At 41.6% G+C, this 15,073-nt stretch overlaps 1 protein-coding gene across 1 annotated transcript; it reads right to left on the bottom strand.

Annotated features, from left to right (window-relative positions):
- Window positions 1-11,522: 11,522 nt before the first annotated feature.
- LOC114881875 lies at window positions 11,523-14,142 on the bottom strand. The gene is made up of 2 exons (XM_029198759.2): window positions 13,756-14,142; window positions 11,523-11,561 (listed from the first exon to the last, which is right to left on the bottom strand). Exons 1-2 carry the CDS (start codon window positions 14,140-14,142, stop codon window positions 11,523-11,525), a joined length of 426 nt encoding a protein of 141 aa, XP_029054592.2.
- Window positions 14,143-15,073: the final 931 nt, after the last annotated feature.

Genomic DNA, 15,073 nt, shown 5'->3' with positions numbered 1-15,073 from the left:
AAAGAGAGGAGAGAGAAAAAAGGGGGGGGGTATATACAAGGGGCACAGCACCTATCAGGATCAGCTAACTCCTCGCGCGCGGTTCATACGCGAGATAAGAACAGGTAAATGTGCACTATTTACTGATAGCCACCAGTATTTTTTGAAATTCGCTCGGGAGAAATCCATCTTGTCTCGGTGGGGGACGGCCGCTGAGAATTTAAAATTGGTACCACCAGGTCTGATATCGGTTACTTCGAGCGCGATCCGCTTGTCGGCTCTATTACGCCGCCAGTGATAGAGAATAGGCACGTTATCCGCGTTTTGGATTAGACCATTGTTATCGCAATAGGTGAAAGCTTGCGGTGTGACGTAGCCTGTGGATAATTGCCGGAGAGCGTAAGGAGGCTCAATTTCAGCCAGCTGTTGAACTATCGGGTTCTGAATCTCAGGAAGTTTACTAAAATAGTTTCTAGTAAGTTTTAAAATAAAATTATCAATTCTAGGGATATCTGCCTTATTATATATATACGCGTTGCTTATGAAGCGCTGGAAATTAGAGCGCTGTGACCGATATAGTCTTAGACAGGCTCTTAGACACCTACGTTCGAATGCACGGACCTTTTCCATGGTCGTATGATTGCAGTTCCACCAGATGGGGGCTGCGTAGGAGATGATTGGGCGTACTAACAATTGGTATAAGATAATTTTAATTTTGCTGGAAAGATGCGCATTATGGAATATCCTTCCATTTGCTCGGAAAGCAGCACGAGCTTTAATTAGTTGATGCTCGACGTGCGTGTTGCCCCGTAGGAGATAGTCTAGATGGTAGCCCAGATACTTAACCGAGCTTCTGTGAGGAACGGAAATAGGCGCGTCGGAGTCCGGAACAGTAGTTTTTATACAGAAACAATTAAGCCCTCTTTTATTGTTGGATGAGAGGCGATCAACAGGCTTCCTAAACAGAATGGTCTCACATTTACTTGGGTTCAGACGCAAGTTCCAGGTAGCGAAATACGAATTAATTTTATTGACCATAAGTTCGAGGGTAGTCTGAACCGCGGAAGCCTTATTTGATGCAAAATAAACGATCGCATCATCCGCAAAAAGAAGAAGATACGGGAAGCCGGGCTGATTAAGATCGAAAAGCTTGGGAAGGTCGCTAATAAAGATGGAGAAGAGTATAGGAGAATTGACAGTTCCTTGCTGAAGTCCTTCGTGAATGAAGTAAGCTGCAGATGATAGCAGAATACCGTCCGTAGTACGGAAAGACTTGTTTGTAATCATGTCCCAGATAATATGGACGAGCCATCGAGGAAAACCCTTCCTAATAAGTTTAAAGATCAAGCCATCGATCCATACAGAATCGAATGCCTTTTCAAGATCAAGAAGAGCGGCCCCCACGAAGCTGCTATTACCGACCTTAGTGTTAAGGTCCGAGACTAATTTATGGATAGCATGCGTCGTGGAGTGCTGGTGTCTGAATCCGAACTGACAATCCGGTATGATGTTGAGCACTTTGCAGTAAGAGGCTATTAATGAGTTGATATGTGCTTCGTAAACTTTACTAATAGCCGGCGTGAGGCTGATAGGGCGATAACTGGCAGGGTCACTAGAGTCCTTGCCTTTTTTGAGGATAGGAACAACTTTTGCACATTTCCAGGCGGAGGGAAAGTAATTGTGGTTGAGGCAGTTATTGAAAATGATAGTAAGGGCCAAAATGAGGTTACCAGGTAAATGTTTAAGAACGATAGGCGGAATGTTGTCCAACCCATGTGAAGTTTTGTTTGGAAGCTTTTTTAAAATATCACCAAGGGAGAACGGGTTACAGAAGGGGTGCGGCCCCTCATCGTCCAAGAGGGGAGAGCAGGCACTATTAGTATCAGAGAAGGAGGTGTAGGTGGCTTCTTGCAACTTATGAGTAGCAGCTTCGGATTTGAAAGTACTAGCAACCGAATCTACGATTTCCTTGAGAGGGGTGTTGAGATTAAGGTACCTGGGCGAATTTACAGCCTCAAAGTGAGCCCCGAGTATATTTAATTTGTCCTGGGATGATGAGAAAATATGTTTATTGTCAGTCTCCGGGACACTATTTGTGCAACAACTGCTTCGCTCTATAAGTCGCAAGTTATCTTTGTCAACATGTAGGTCACCAACAGTCAACGGTTGCTTGGGTCGGAATAATGAGTTAATCTTCGGAAAGAACGAGTCCGAGCTCCTGTGGTCAATGGCCTTGAGAATTTTGCTCCAGTATCTTTCTGAGTTTTTCTGAAGCTCGAGATGAATCTCTCTCTTAATTGAGGCTAGCAGGGATTTAAGGAACCTAGTTAGTGGATTGCGCGATGTAGGGTCAGAGATGTGCAATTTGTGGAGAGACGAAACAATTTTCTTCTTCTTACGCTGTAATTTAGAGACTTTACTATTCATATATTTAATTAAATTAGGGGCACGGCTGGTTGGGAAACAAGGAACTGTCTCCTGAATGGTGTTAATAATGCAGTTATTAATGGCGAGCAGTTCACTGTCAATTTCAGGAATTGACAGGTTACGATTGTCCGGGATTGAAGCGGAATAGTTAGAGCCCAACCTCTCAGTGAAGGCTTCCCAATCGGTGGCTTTATAATTGAATCGCTGGGGTAGCGGATTAGTACATCCAAGAAGGATAGAATCATTCCCAATTTCAAAGGAGATAGAGATTGCAGCGTGGTCGCTATCATATGGGAGCGTAATCGCTTTATTTGTGAGTCCGTGGCGATTCGTGTGAGTTAGCCGGGAGTCAGCTAGACAAATATCCAGGAAGGTGTGTGCTGGTTACTTTACCCGTTTCCCTAAGACAGCTGTTGATAACCGCTTTACCAATTTAATATTTAAGGATATCAGAGAATTAAAATATTAAATATCTCTTTAAATATTGAGTATTGACGAAAACGGCCGAACACGGGTCAACTTATTTTTCATCAAGATTCATCAGAAAAAGTTATATCAAAATCGATGACCCAACTGCTGTGAGGTCTCCTTGTAAGTCGGTTTGACTCGTCTTCGTGTACCGTTTCTCGCCCAACGGACCCTCGTATTTCGCGTCTTAACGCTAGCGCTATCGAACGTAGAGTGCCAGATCATCGATCCTGCATCGACCTCCTTCGATCGATCCTAGGATCGATACCGCGTGGGGATCGATGCGCACGCATCTCGGGCGAGTGGGAATCGTTGTCGTTTAAGGGGTATGCCCCTACTGACCCGACTATATGTATATGTATGTAACATAATATATGGTTACAGCCCCTAAACAGTCTTCGAACGCTTGCTAACGCATGCTTGCGAGGGTTCTCATTCCTCATTCTATCTTTCAACCAAATATTCAAATTGATAGTTCATTTCGCGTTTCCATTCCAGCACTCATTTCATGCATACGATCGGATTTGGGACCGACTGGCGCCCACGCGTGAAAAAGAGGAGGATATCGATTGAAATCTAAGAGATAATTTGATCTTTACGCTTTTGCGCAGTTAACCTGAGGAAACTCCTACAATGCGAAGCACTGGCTAACTGTGCAGCGAACGCTGTTTATGATACCTCTCCTCGGTCGAACCCGAGTTTTTGTCTATTTCGAAATCTGTTACTACGCAGTTGAGCATGACGATAGTTTCAAGGAGGGGTAATAACTAAAGAAAAGAATTTAGAAATGTAAAAAAAGAATAAAGGATAGAAAAGACAAAATAGAATAATTATAAGCTCAAACTCTTCCCTGTGCATTTCCCACATGAAGAAGTCTCTCACAACCCGAAGGCTTGATGGGAAAGCACAGAGTCGAGGAGAAAATTAAAATGATGTAGAAGTGATTTGTTTCCCTGACGCCCCTTACATGAGGAGACTCCCACAACCCGAAGGCTTGATAAGGGAACGTGAGGTGGGCAAATTTGTAAAATTTTCCAGACGTGACACTAAGGCCGAGCGGCGGTTATATGTATAGGAAAAAGTTGTTTAAAATGTTGATTTCTACAACATATTTAAAAATCATCGAACTCGGAGTTGCCGTCCATAATCTAAATAATTACCGAGAAAAACATTACTGTTTCCAACAAAGAATTATTTTCGCGACTCAACAGCACATACAATGGAACATATCGAAATGTAACACGCCTGTTTTTATGAAACTTTGGGGAAATATAGGTTTTATAAAAATATTCAACACGTGTTTTTTTTTATCTGCCATCGTTCATATTATGGGGGTGAAAACGGGTTTGCGTTGTTTTCTGTTACTCAGCACATAAGAGATCTCAATCATCACAAATAGTTCCTTTCTTTCAACGAGCTACTATAGAATTTCCGACCAACGCATAGACGATGAAATACTGTAGATCGTAGATTTGAAGTTAGTAATACTAGTTACGCAATATTTATAGTCTTTATGTTATTAATATAAAAAATATATAAAAATGGCGAAGTTACCACTTGGGGGTTTTTTCAAAAAGCGGTACAAACAAACCCCTTGGGGTACAAACGAAAGTGAAGGTGGTACAAACGAGTACAAACGATTAGGAAACAGCACCCGTAAAAAGATTTGAAAAATCTTCAAAAATGGCGAAGTTACCACTTGGGGGTTTTTTCAAAAAGCGGTATAAACGAACCCCTTGGGGTACAAACGAAAGAGAAGGTGGTACAAACGGGTACAAACGTTTCTTTTTTAATTGGCGTTGAAAGAAATAAGAAATGTTAAAGTGGAGTGCTAGGCTATTTTCACCCCGTTATATCTTTTCACCCCTTAGGGTACAAACGGAAAGGAAAGTGGTACAAACGGGTACAAACGAAGGAAAATATAATGCAATTGGAAAAAATTGATTTTTTCAATGTCGGGTGCCAGATTCAGGTAGATCTAGTAGTTTATATTTTACTTCAGTAATTTACATAGATATCGTTATTGAAATTAAAATGAGATTTATTCCTCGTTGCACCTTTTACAGATGGAAGGTCTCTCCCGTGAACATTTTCCACAAATATATTTTTTACATATAAAACAGATGTTTATAGTTTTATTTTTTTTGCAAAATCCAATTTGACATGTCTTTCGTCTTTCAGAAATTGTAGTGGAATCTGCTGAAGTTCTCTCCATACATTTTGTTTCTTGTTCCTGTAGATCTCGGTATTCGGTGGCAAGTTCCTCTGCCAACTGAAATAAAAATTCTTGTCGCGATATCCTTTCTCCGGTTGATTGCTTATATAAAATCCAAGCATTTATCGCAGCTAAATCAAGAATGTTAAAAAATACTTGGACAGGCCATCTACGAGATTTAGATTTTGTACTGTACTTTCTAGCCATTTGATCCGTCATATCCACGCCAAATTTAGTGTTATTATAAAAAGCAGTAGTTTCAGTTATATATTTACCTGTTTTTTCAATTTTTACAAATTTATGTTTCGAACTTACAATTAGTAAGAGAACGTTTTTTTTGGGTTTGCTTTTATAAATTGTCAGCGTACAATTATTTGATTTGTAAAGATGCGTTGAAAAACGTGCCATATTGTCTTTCTTCTGTTTCGCAGGTTTGGGTAATTCCCTCTTGTTTGCTCGAATAGTTCCTACTAAGGTAGTTCTTTTTGATAGAAGTTTTGTTGTTAAAGATGTACTCGTAAAAAAATTATCGGTGGTTATATTTCTTCCGCACCCTGTAAATGGTTCAGTGAGTTTGACATAAACAAATTCACTAAATGGTATTGCTGATGGTCTCATCTCATCTTTTCCCAAATATGAAAATCCATTCACAACATATTTATGTACTCTCAACGTCCGATGCCAACCAGAATTTGATTCCGAACTTATCGGGTTTGTTGGGCATATACTGTGTAAATCTGCATTTTGCTTTTGTCTGAAATAGCTGTTCATCAACAGTAATATTTGCACCTGGTTGGTAGCAGTTTTGACTATTTTCTATAAATGTATCCCATACCTTCGAGATGAGAGCAAATTTGTGAGTCTGCAAACGCTGGCTCCGCTCGCTTCTTCTATCAAAACGAATAAATCACATAATTTCTGTGAAACGATTTTTGCTCACTGTTTGTGAAAAAAATGCAAGACCCCATTTCTTATTCCATAAATATGAAACGCTCAAGTTTCTTGTTTTGTTACGTCCAGATTATTTTTAATAATCCGACCGTGGCTAAGATCCATTTTCCTTTTTCTTTTATTTTATTTTCAATAGTTTACCAGCTAATGTACCTAATTTGTGTGCCTCGTCGGTGCGACGCACTTGGAAGTATCCCAGGCGAGGAACACAAAGAAGGCTATATTTGGCTCTTTCAAATAATACAAACTAATCTTCCTTGGGACGATTGCCGTTGGAACTATGTTTGGAAATGTATAGAAATTTGTAACCGTTAAGGTTGTCACGTCCTGTGACGCATTCTTTAAAACTTCTATTTCGCCACCCAAATTCTTTAAACTTATATTTCGCTATACAAATTCTTTAAACTTATATTTCGCTATACAAATTCTTTGAACTTCTATTGCACCATTCAAATTCATCGCTTCGCAAAAATTCTGAGTGAGCAACTCAGCCGGGTCGTCGTACAGCGAGAACGCTGACGATCCGGACGAGGTGGTTCACCCGAATTGCCAAATCAAAAGTCAACCTCATTAATCAATATATAATAACGCGACCAAGCCGCCCGCGATCAGGTCAATTATAGTGCATAAACAGACGAGATCAAATTTTGTTCAGGAACAGTTCACAATCAATTATAGTGTAGACACAGATCAGATAAATTATCGCGCAGAACCAGTATAAGTTAGTGCAGACTCAAAAGTCATCGTGACCAGATCACTTCCGTAAAATTCGTTCAGAATCGGCCAGTCCGTTAACGCGAATCCGGATTTAGTTCTAACACACGTACAGAAATCCGCAAAATACGACTCTGCTACGGGACTCAGAGACCCGACAGAGCAAATCGTCATTTGTAAAACGCGCGCAAGTTAAGAATTGTACGTAAAACCAATAAACATTTGTTGTGCTCGGAAGTGTGTGATCTTCTCTCGAACATCTACCCTACTGTCTCCAATCACCAGGACGACCCATCTCTACAGGTATCCTCGCCCAACGAAAGGTAAGTAAGAACCTATACCTAACTAACAACTTAGATTCAATCATACAAAAGGTACGCGGAGAACTCAGTGAGAGGGAGAACTTCGCGACTTTACAAGGTCAAGGAGAGGTATCATAACATCCTTCGCCGCGCGGTTAAGCAGTGCGACGCACTTGGAGGTATCCCAGCTTAACTGCGCAGAATAAAGAAAATCTCTCATACCTGTGCAGCATGCGTCAGCCGGTCCTTCCACGGGAGAATGAGTGCAATAAAGAATGAAAGTGATTTGTTTGAATGATATGAAACGATCTGAATAAGAATGGAAAGCGAGGCTTGCGTGACAACCACTGGGAATTCGAAAACGTCGACGAACGTTCAGGAACGTTCGAGACAACGATCGACAGGGATCATAAACGCGTATTGCCACGAATAGGCAACAAAAACTGCCAAGCGTTTACAAGAAATATTCTGGAATAAATTCCTAGAATATGTTAACGTATATATATATATATATTCAAGGTAATTATTGAGATTAGGTTACACCTCACCGATTTTAATGAAATTTAAATATGTTGTAAAATTATATATTTTAAACAACTTTTCCCTATACATATAACCGCCGCTCAGCCTTAGTTTTCGAGACATTTTCGAAAAACTGTTGAAATTAGCACATTGAATCCTGGCCATCCGTGTGAGTCCGTGGCAACGTACGCATTAGTATGGGATCGCCGCTTTTCTACTGTTTTTGCAGGCAGCAGCATCGCAGCAGCAGAACATCATGTATACATATATTCCGGGTGGGCTTAAAAATTAAATTTAACTAATTTTCATGATTTTGAATCGCAGCGCGTGTGTCTGGTCGCCCAACGGCGACCAGAAAATCACTTTACCCTAACCTAACTTAATTCACTGATTAGGTAGAGTAGATTGGGTTAGGTTGAAATCATGAATGCAGAAGTACACAGGGTATATATTGGTCATTGGTCGCCGTGCTGTTGCCTGCAGAAACAGTAGAAAAGTGGCGATCCCATACTAATGCGTACGTTGTCACGGACGCTCACGGATGGCCAGAATTCAATGTGTTAGTTTCGACAGTTTTTCGAAAATATCTCGAAAACTAACAAGTAAAGGTCTCAAATGGACTAATGTAGAAGCAGGTCATGTAGCACCATTTTGGAAAGAGGGGAGAGAGAGAAGGATCCTGGTGAAATCCCAGGTGCAATGGGTGAGAGGGAGACGAGCAGGACGGGTTTGATCGTAGCTACCGATATGAGTGCAGACCTGCCTGCTGATGCCTGCGCCCGCTCTGCATCCTCATTTTGCTGTCACTTCTCTCTTTCCTCTTCTCCTGATCACTTCTCATCTTTTTCCTCTCTCTCTCCTCTCTTCTCTGACTTCTGTGACCAAAAGGTTAGTTATGCGATGCTCTTTCTCTCTCTTCCTCTCTTATGTGTTTTGTGTTTTCCTTCTCATCTATCTGCTTGAGGCCACCCATGTCGAGACTTAACTAGTATAGGCTTGTTGAAGCGAAACGAGAGAGATACCTTCCTTCTCATGGCTTACTGCTGGTTCAAACTAGTCCATGGTCCGTTTAGATCATGGGGATAATAGTTTCGGCCGATTTGGGGGTAACCCTGAATTTGTCGGAATGAAAAATCCCAAGTCGACCATCCCTACCTTCACGGGTACTCGCCGCTCTACCCCTACTGACGGGACTAGGGTACAAGGGGGTGGTCAGGCGAACGGTTCCGGACGACCGGATTTCAGCGCTGCCGCGTGCTCTCGCACGAGCATCCCTTCGCTCGCAGTAGTTCTCGCGTCCTCTCCCATGCCCGGACTCGCTCATCGAGAGACTTAGCTCACCCAAATATGTGTTGCGGTCGATGGTGTCCAGGCGATCCGGGCAAACCCCTGCGCGGGCTCGCACGAGCACTTCTCCGTTTACGCGTTACACTTCGCATCCTCTCCTTAATCTGGAACTCGCCCATCAAGAGGACAGCTCACTCGACCCTGTGCTGCTGCCTCTGATGTCCAGGCGACCCGGCCTTACCTGACGCGAGCTCATATGAGCCTTCCTTCGAATACGGGTTACCCAACGCGGACTCTCCCTAACCTGGAATTCGCCCATCGACCTAAAAACTGTGTTGCGGCTGCAGATGACCAGGCGATCCAGGCCGGTTCGGTACGCGTATTCATGGGCATTGCTATACGTCGGTAATGCTCTTCCGCGTCCTCTCCTATGCCTGGTACTTGCCCATCAAGAGGCTTAGCTCACCCAAATGTGTGAAGCGGCCGTTGATGTCCAGGCAACCCAAGCCTTCCTTTCGCTCGCAATCATGAGAGTACTCCTCCGTTCTCGCGACCTCTCCTAGGCTTGAAATCCGCCCATCGAGAGGCTTAGCTCGCCCAAATGTGTGTTGCGGCCTCTGGTGACCAAGCGGCTCAGTCCAATTCCACTCATCTCCTGCGAAATATACGAGTAGGGAAAAACCAAGGATTCTGCTAGGATAAGGCACAATTCCGGCAGTGTGTACGCACAATGGCTATAGAATGTCCACCAACGCATTCTAGACCTGTTGTGGCTAAATCAAATCACTGTCGGTCAGAAAATAGCCTGCGCTTAAACGGAGGTACGCTGGGGTCGGTCGATGTGTAAACAACATCGTGGCTACACAGATGCTCTCCATTAAAGACCTCTGGGGTTGCCGGAGGTGTCTGTGGCCGATGCGGAGCGCGTTTTTAGTGGGTATTAGGGTACTGTAACGATCCAACTTGAGGAAACTTGGGTTGGTATGTACCTTCGAGTCTCACACTTCCTGAGACCCCTCCTAACCTGACAGGTCCCTCGCGTACGCAAATGTATTTTCTCGCTGTCTAACCAAAAAAAAAGTCCATGGTCCGTTGGGATTCTCTCATTCCGTCTAGCCATACACAAGAAAAGCCTGACTCGTTTGTTTCTATGTTTGGCATAAGGATAGGAACAGGATAGGTGGCTTTTTGTTTTATGTTGGGCTTTTTGTTTGTGCTTCGTGTTGATCACGTTTCCCGAAATTTAATTTAACGTTATATTCACAATATTTTTTTCTCCTTTTTCTTACTTGAGTTCAGAGATGGATGCTGCAGTGGTCGTGACTGCGCTCATTGCCAAGTTCGGAGTGACGTCGCGAAAAATGAACTGTGAGGAGCGGACGCTTTTCATGCATGTCTCTCGCATTCTGGAACAGGACATGGAAATAGTCGAAGAGAAAACGACATTAGGATTCGCTGGCGATGACAATCCTGATGTTGAGATGGATTTTGGGGATGAGGAAGAGGAGGAGGAGAGCGGCGATGTCCCTTTCTCTTCGCAGACGTCTCTCCAATCAGAGGCATCGACTGCTGGTTCATCGTCAGCATCAGAGTTCATGCCTTCACCTGCAAAAAAGCAAAAGACTCTGGACAAGATGCATGCTTTTCAGTTCTGGATTACAGGCGAAGGTGGAGAGATCTTCGAAAAAAGGAGATCGATGTCGACGATCATGAATCAGTTCCGGCAGATAAAGACTGCAAGTGTCCTGTACAACTTTGAGTAGAGTCTTGCAAAGCCTTCTATGAAGAAGATCAATGCGATCGTTCTGGACAAATTTAAAGAAATGGCAGAGCATTGTGCCATTATCCATGATCAGACACTTCGTCTGTGAAGTGAAGAGCGAACTCGATCCGGAAAACACATTTGAGTTTAAAGCATCAGTCGGCTGGCTCAAAAGGTTCAAAAAGCGTAATCGTATTCTGAGCAGAGCCATCACTCACCGCGTGTCAAAGAACTGGAAAGAGAAAGATGCACGTTTAGAGCAGCAAGCTGACGAGTTTGTGACATCCATCCGAGTTGTGACAATCTGTCGTCACAGCTTGTACCAGAAGGTGTTGAACTGGTTAAGCGACTGATTCCTGGTGGATGCACAGGCATGATCCAGCCTTTGGATGTGCACTTCTTCCGTCCATACAAAGCCTTTGTGCGATTCATAACAGACACGGCAATCACTTCAACTGACGTAAACATTTGGCATCGTGACCGCTTCTTGCAGCTGCAGGCATTCACGATTTACCAGTTCAGCGCTCCTCGCTTCAGGAACATGATTCGATTTGCATTCCACAAATCAGGATACCTGGATGAGGAACCCGGAACATGGATCGCGCCGTACGACTTCTGTTTCGATGGCATTGTAAACGACAAGTGCTTCAAAGCTGATTGCAATTCTATTGCTTTCGTCAGGTGCGCTCATTGTGACATGAGTATCTGTATGAAACACTGCCTGTTCTCTGAATTACACATTGATTGTATTAAGTAGTGCACCAGTTTCAAAATAACAATTTGCATTGCAACTTGAAGATTTTTGACTCGTCTGCCGTGTTTTTAAATCGTTGAGCATGAAAAAACAGGTAAAATAAACGTTTTGTGACATTTGCTATAGAAGCCCATGTTAACTTCAAAGGCCCATCATTCCTAAACCCTTCGCCCATTTCACCTAAAATTTTGCTCAAATCTTAGTTACACTCACTGCTTTCGGATGGTATATGTCTCAGTCTGCAACTGCATTAATTCATTTGAGACCTTTACTTGTAAGACCGAGCGGCGGTTATATGTATAGGAAAAAGTTGTTCAAAATGTTAAATTTTATAATATATTTAAATTTCATCAAAATCGGTGAGGTGTAACCTAATCTCAATAATTACCATATTCAATATGCGTGAACTTGCGTTAAAATGCGAATGGAATACTCTCGTAATTAATTAATTAAAGGTAAAACATCGATTGTTTTCCTCGTCACGGAAGCCGGAAAATGCGTGTAATAAATCGAACATCGATTATGAAATACGTCGAATGAATTAAAAAGACCAAATACTATTATCTATACGAATATTATAACAAATAACATAAATAAAACGTTAATCGACACCAGGGTTTCGTTCATAAAAGCTTCATTAATTAATTGAGAAACGAATAAAATCAAATAGAAGCTATTTCGAAGATTCTAGAAGGTATAGAAATTGCGACGCACGAAATTCATGAAGCGCTGTAGGGGTAAAAAGAAAGATAGTCAACGATAGACAGAGTCGGAAGGAAGGTCAAGGAGGGATGAGAACTCGGGAAACGCGCCTAGATAAAACCAATGCGTGCGGGCCTTACCCTTCGACACGTACCCTGATTTGCCAAATGATGTCCCCACTTTGGGCCCATGATCGCGGGTCGAACCCTGAGACACGATCGCTTGACTGAGGCAAATCACTCTTCGTCGAATAATCGTAAGGTACGTGACGGAGAGCCCGTGTTCGCGAAGCGACATAGTTGTCTACGGGATCGTGTAATTAGATTGCTCGGCAAAGTTCCTCCGTGTAACGAGGCAGAGTGTCGAGAGTGTTTCGATTCGCGGTTCTTGTGTCAAGCACTCAAACGAATACGTAAAATCTTTTCATACTTTTCAATTCCTATCTTTTTCTCTTTCATTTTTAAATCGACCGCTAATTAATTATATTTCCTTTTTCCGCACCGCGTTGTTCTTGAATATTGTTTCGTAATTCGTATCCGTAACGCCGTAACGAAGGCTCAAACGCGAACGCGTAGTGCGTGTGGATTTAGTTCTCATCCTTTCTTCGGTTTTCCAAATTCCAGACTATCACCAGCGACTATCAGAAAGCTAATATATCTATATACATAAATATTTCACATACAATTGGTGAGTGGCTCATTCTATATCTTTGTTAACACAGCAAATCTGGTGTCGAGTGAGGGCAAAACGGCGATCTACGAGACTGCTAGTCGTGGAAGTATCCCACTATATCGTTCCGTTTTCAGCACAAAGTTCAAGGTATCGAAAGAATTATTAAAAATTTCCAATTACACGCGCGCGAAGACGGCCCACGAGACTGTTAGTCTTGGAAGTATCCCACTGGGACCGTCTTCTTCTCTGATCGTTAATTAATCAAAATAAAATAAGATAAAACACCGAAGTTCGAATCACGATTTCTAATAATAATAATATCGTTTTCCTGTCAGTTTCTGTTAGAAGTTCATCACATTTATATTATACATTTTCGTTCTGATTTAATATCCGTTCTAACATATTATAATTTTCTTTATCCATATATTTCATACAGCTCGCACATTTTGTTAATCAAACCATTTTGTTGTAATTATCTTACTCGGAATTATACACATGTTACCTATACTCAACTTCTAATAATTTGCGTTCAAACACCCTTTACATTTCCTTTACTAACACGCCTACCTTCTTGCACGAATTCACATGAGGGGCCCGTATGGGAACAGAGCATTGACGGACTCAATAAATAAATCCAGAATCTTACTTTAAATTTATCGATTCTTTTTAAATTGTTCCAATCGTTACCGATCTAACATCGTCGAGCACGATTGGGGCAGCGCTAATACCGTTCTCATCCGCGTATTGGAATCATTAACTGAATTAACCAATAAGCCTTCACGTCAACTTTTTATATTTTGTACGTCGCGCGCCGAAAACTCGCTCGCGACGTAACAGTTTCATATGTTCCACGTGCATATAAAAGTGCAATAAAATTATCTAAATCCGCTGAAGTCAGACTCCATTCGGATCCTAAAACTCGCCGTGCTTCTGATTCAGTGCACATTTTTATATGATTCATAATACGATATTCAAGTATCAACGAAAATGCACTCCTTACTTTGCCCTTCATAACATTGCGTTTCGCATATCCCGTTGGCCCTGATATTTCTCTGAAAATAGTATGAGGCGGAGATCTTCCAGGTTTAGAACCTTCTTGAATTTTTCGCCAAACAGTTCCATCAATTGAAGTTTCACTATTCTGATCGTTCTCTTCACATTCGTCTTCGGAGCTAGATAAGAATCTCATTCTTTTTTGTCGCCTACGCGTATTCACAATGTTCTCTTCCTGATTATCCGTGTCGGATAGCTCAAAGTCAGTGTCCGATAGATCATTATCATTCTCAAATATACCGTCTTCATTCTCAGACTTATCTTCTTCATCGATTTCAGACAACAGCTCGCTTATATTATTTATTTCTTCCAAGAACTTCCTTTGTCTTGACATTTTAGAGATAAATTTTTTAGTTTGAGTTTAAATAATCCACACTAATAATAAAATATAAAAATTACTACTAATAATTTTTATTTATTTATTTATTACCCAAAGTTTGTAGCCTATTATTATTACAAATAGAACTAATTACGTCGCAAATACATGTAATGCCGCGTACAGAGCCAGTGACCGAATTAGAAAGTTCGTTATTTTGCCTCGTAGGTTACCACCACCCAGCGCTCTGTACCCAGCATAAAACAAACTGTACATAAGCATATGGCGTGTTCCTAAAACTCAATCGGATTGCATTTTCTTGGAAAACTTAAAATTAGTAGTAACTTTGAGATTTCAATACAGATAACTTTATAAAATTTAATATATTTTCCAGCGGTCAAAAGACCGCTCACAGTAGATAACGGTATAGTACATATGAATATCAGGAAAAACGAAAGAAGAAGAGAGATAGATATTGAAAAATTAAGTAGCTATATATTATAGAAAAACTCATGCAGTAAGTTTAAGAAAAATGAAAACCTGGAATTTAACAATTTTGATTAAATTCTCAAAAGCGGTCAATTGACCGCTCTGGTAGGTTTAGTGTTAAGGGCACCGACTCCTTGTGCCATGACCTGTATACGTGCACTCACACAATCAACGGAAAGCATGCACATATACGCCATGCGTGAGAGAGACATTCAATTTCGTAGAATCGATTTTTCGTCTTGATAATTGCATAAATAAAATTTTCGCGAGTACAGCACACACGGGTAGACTTCGGTACAGGTCGGTCTGGTCCGCTTGAACGCTAATAAACACCATACGTTGAGAAAAATCGTATTTTCAAAATTGTAAGATTGAAACAGACGCTGTTGTAAGTAAACAACATGGTTGCCGAATGCTGCGTTCAGCTGCATTTTAGCAAATATTGGACGATTTAATGGTT

Source organism: Osmia bicornis, chromosome 1 (genome assembly GCF_907164935.1).
Source record: "Osmia bicornis bicornis chromosome 1, iOsmBic2.1, whole genome shotgun sequence".
NCBI lineage: Eukaryota > Metazoa > Arthropoda > Insecta > Hymenoptera > Megachilidae > Osmia > Osmia bicornis.
Note: the sequence above shows the minus strand (reverse complement) of the source record. Positions and strands in the feature narration are given on the sequence as shown.

Excerpts from the sequence above, each read along its gene's own strand:
- LOC114881875 (XM_029198759.2), bottom strand. The coding sequence starts at position 14,142 with ATGTCAAGACAAAGGAAGTTCTTGGAAGAAATAAATAATATAAGCGAG. Across the intron at positions 11,562-13,755 it reads GCAATGTTATGAAGGGCAAA|GTGAAATGGGCGAAGGGTTT; the intron begins GTAAGGAGTGCA and ends GCAAAATTTTAG.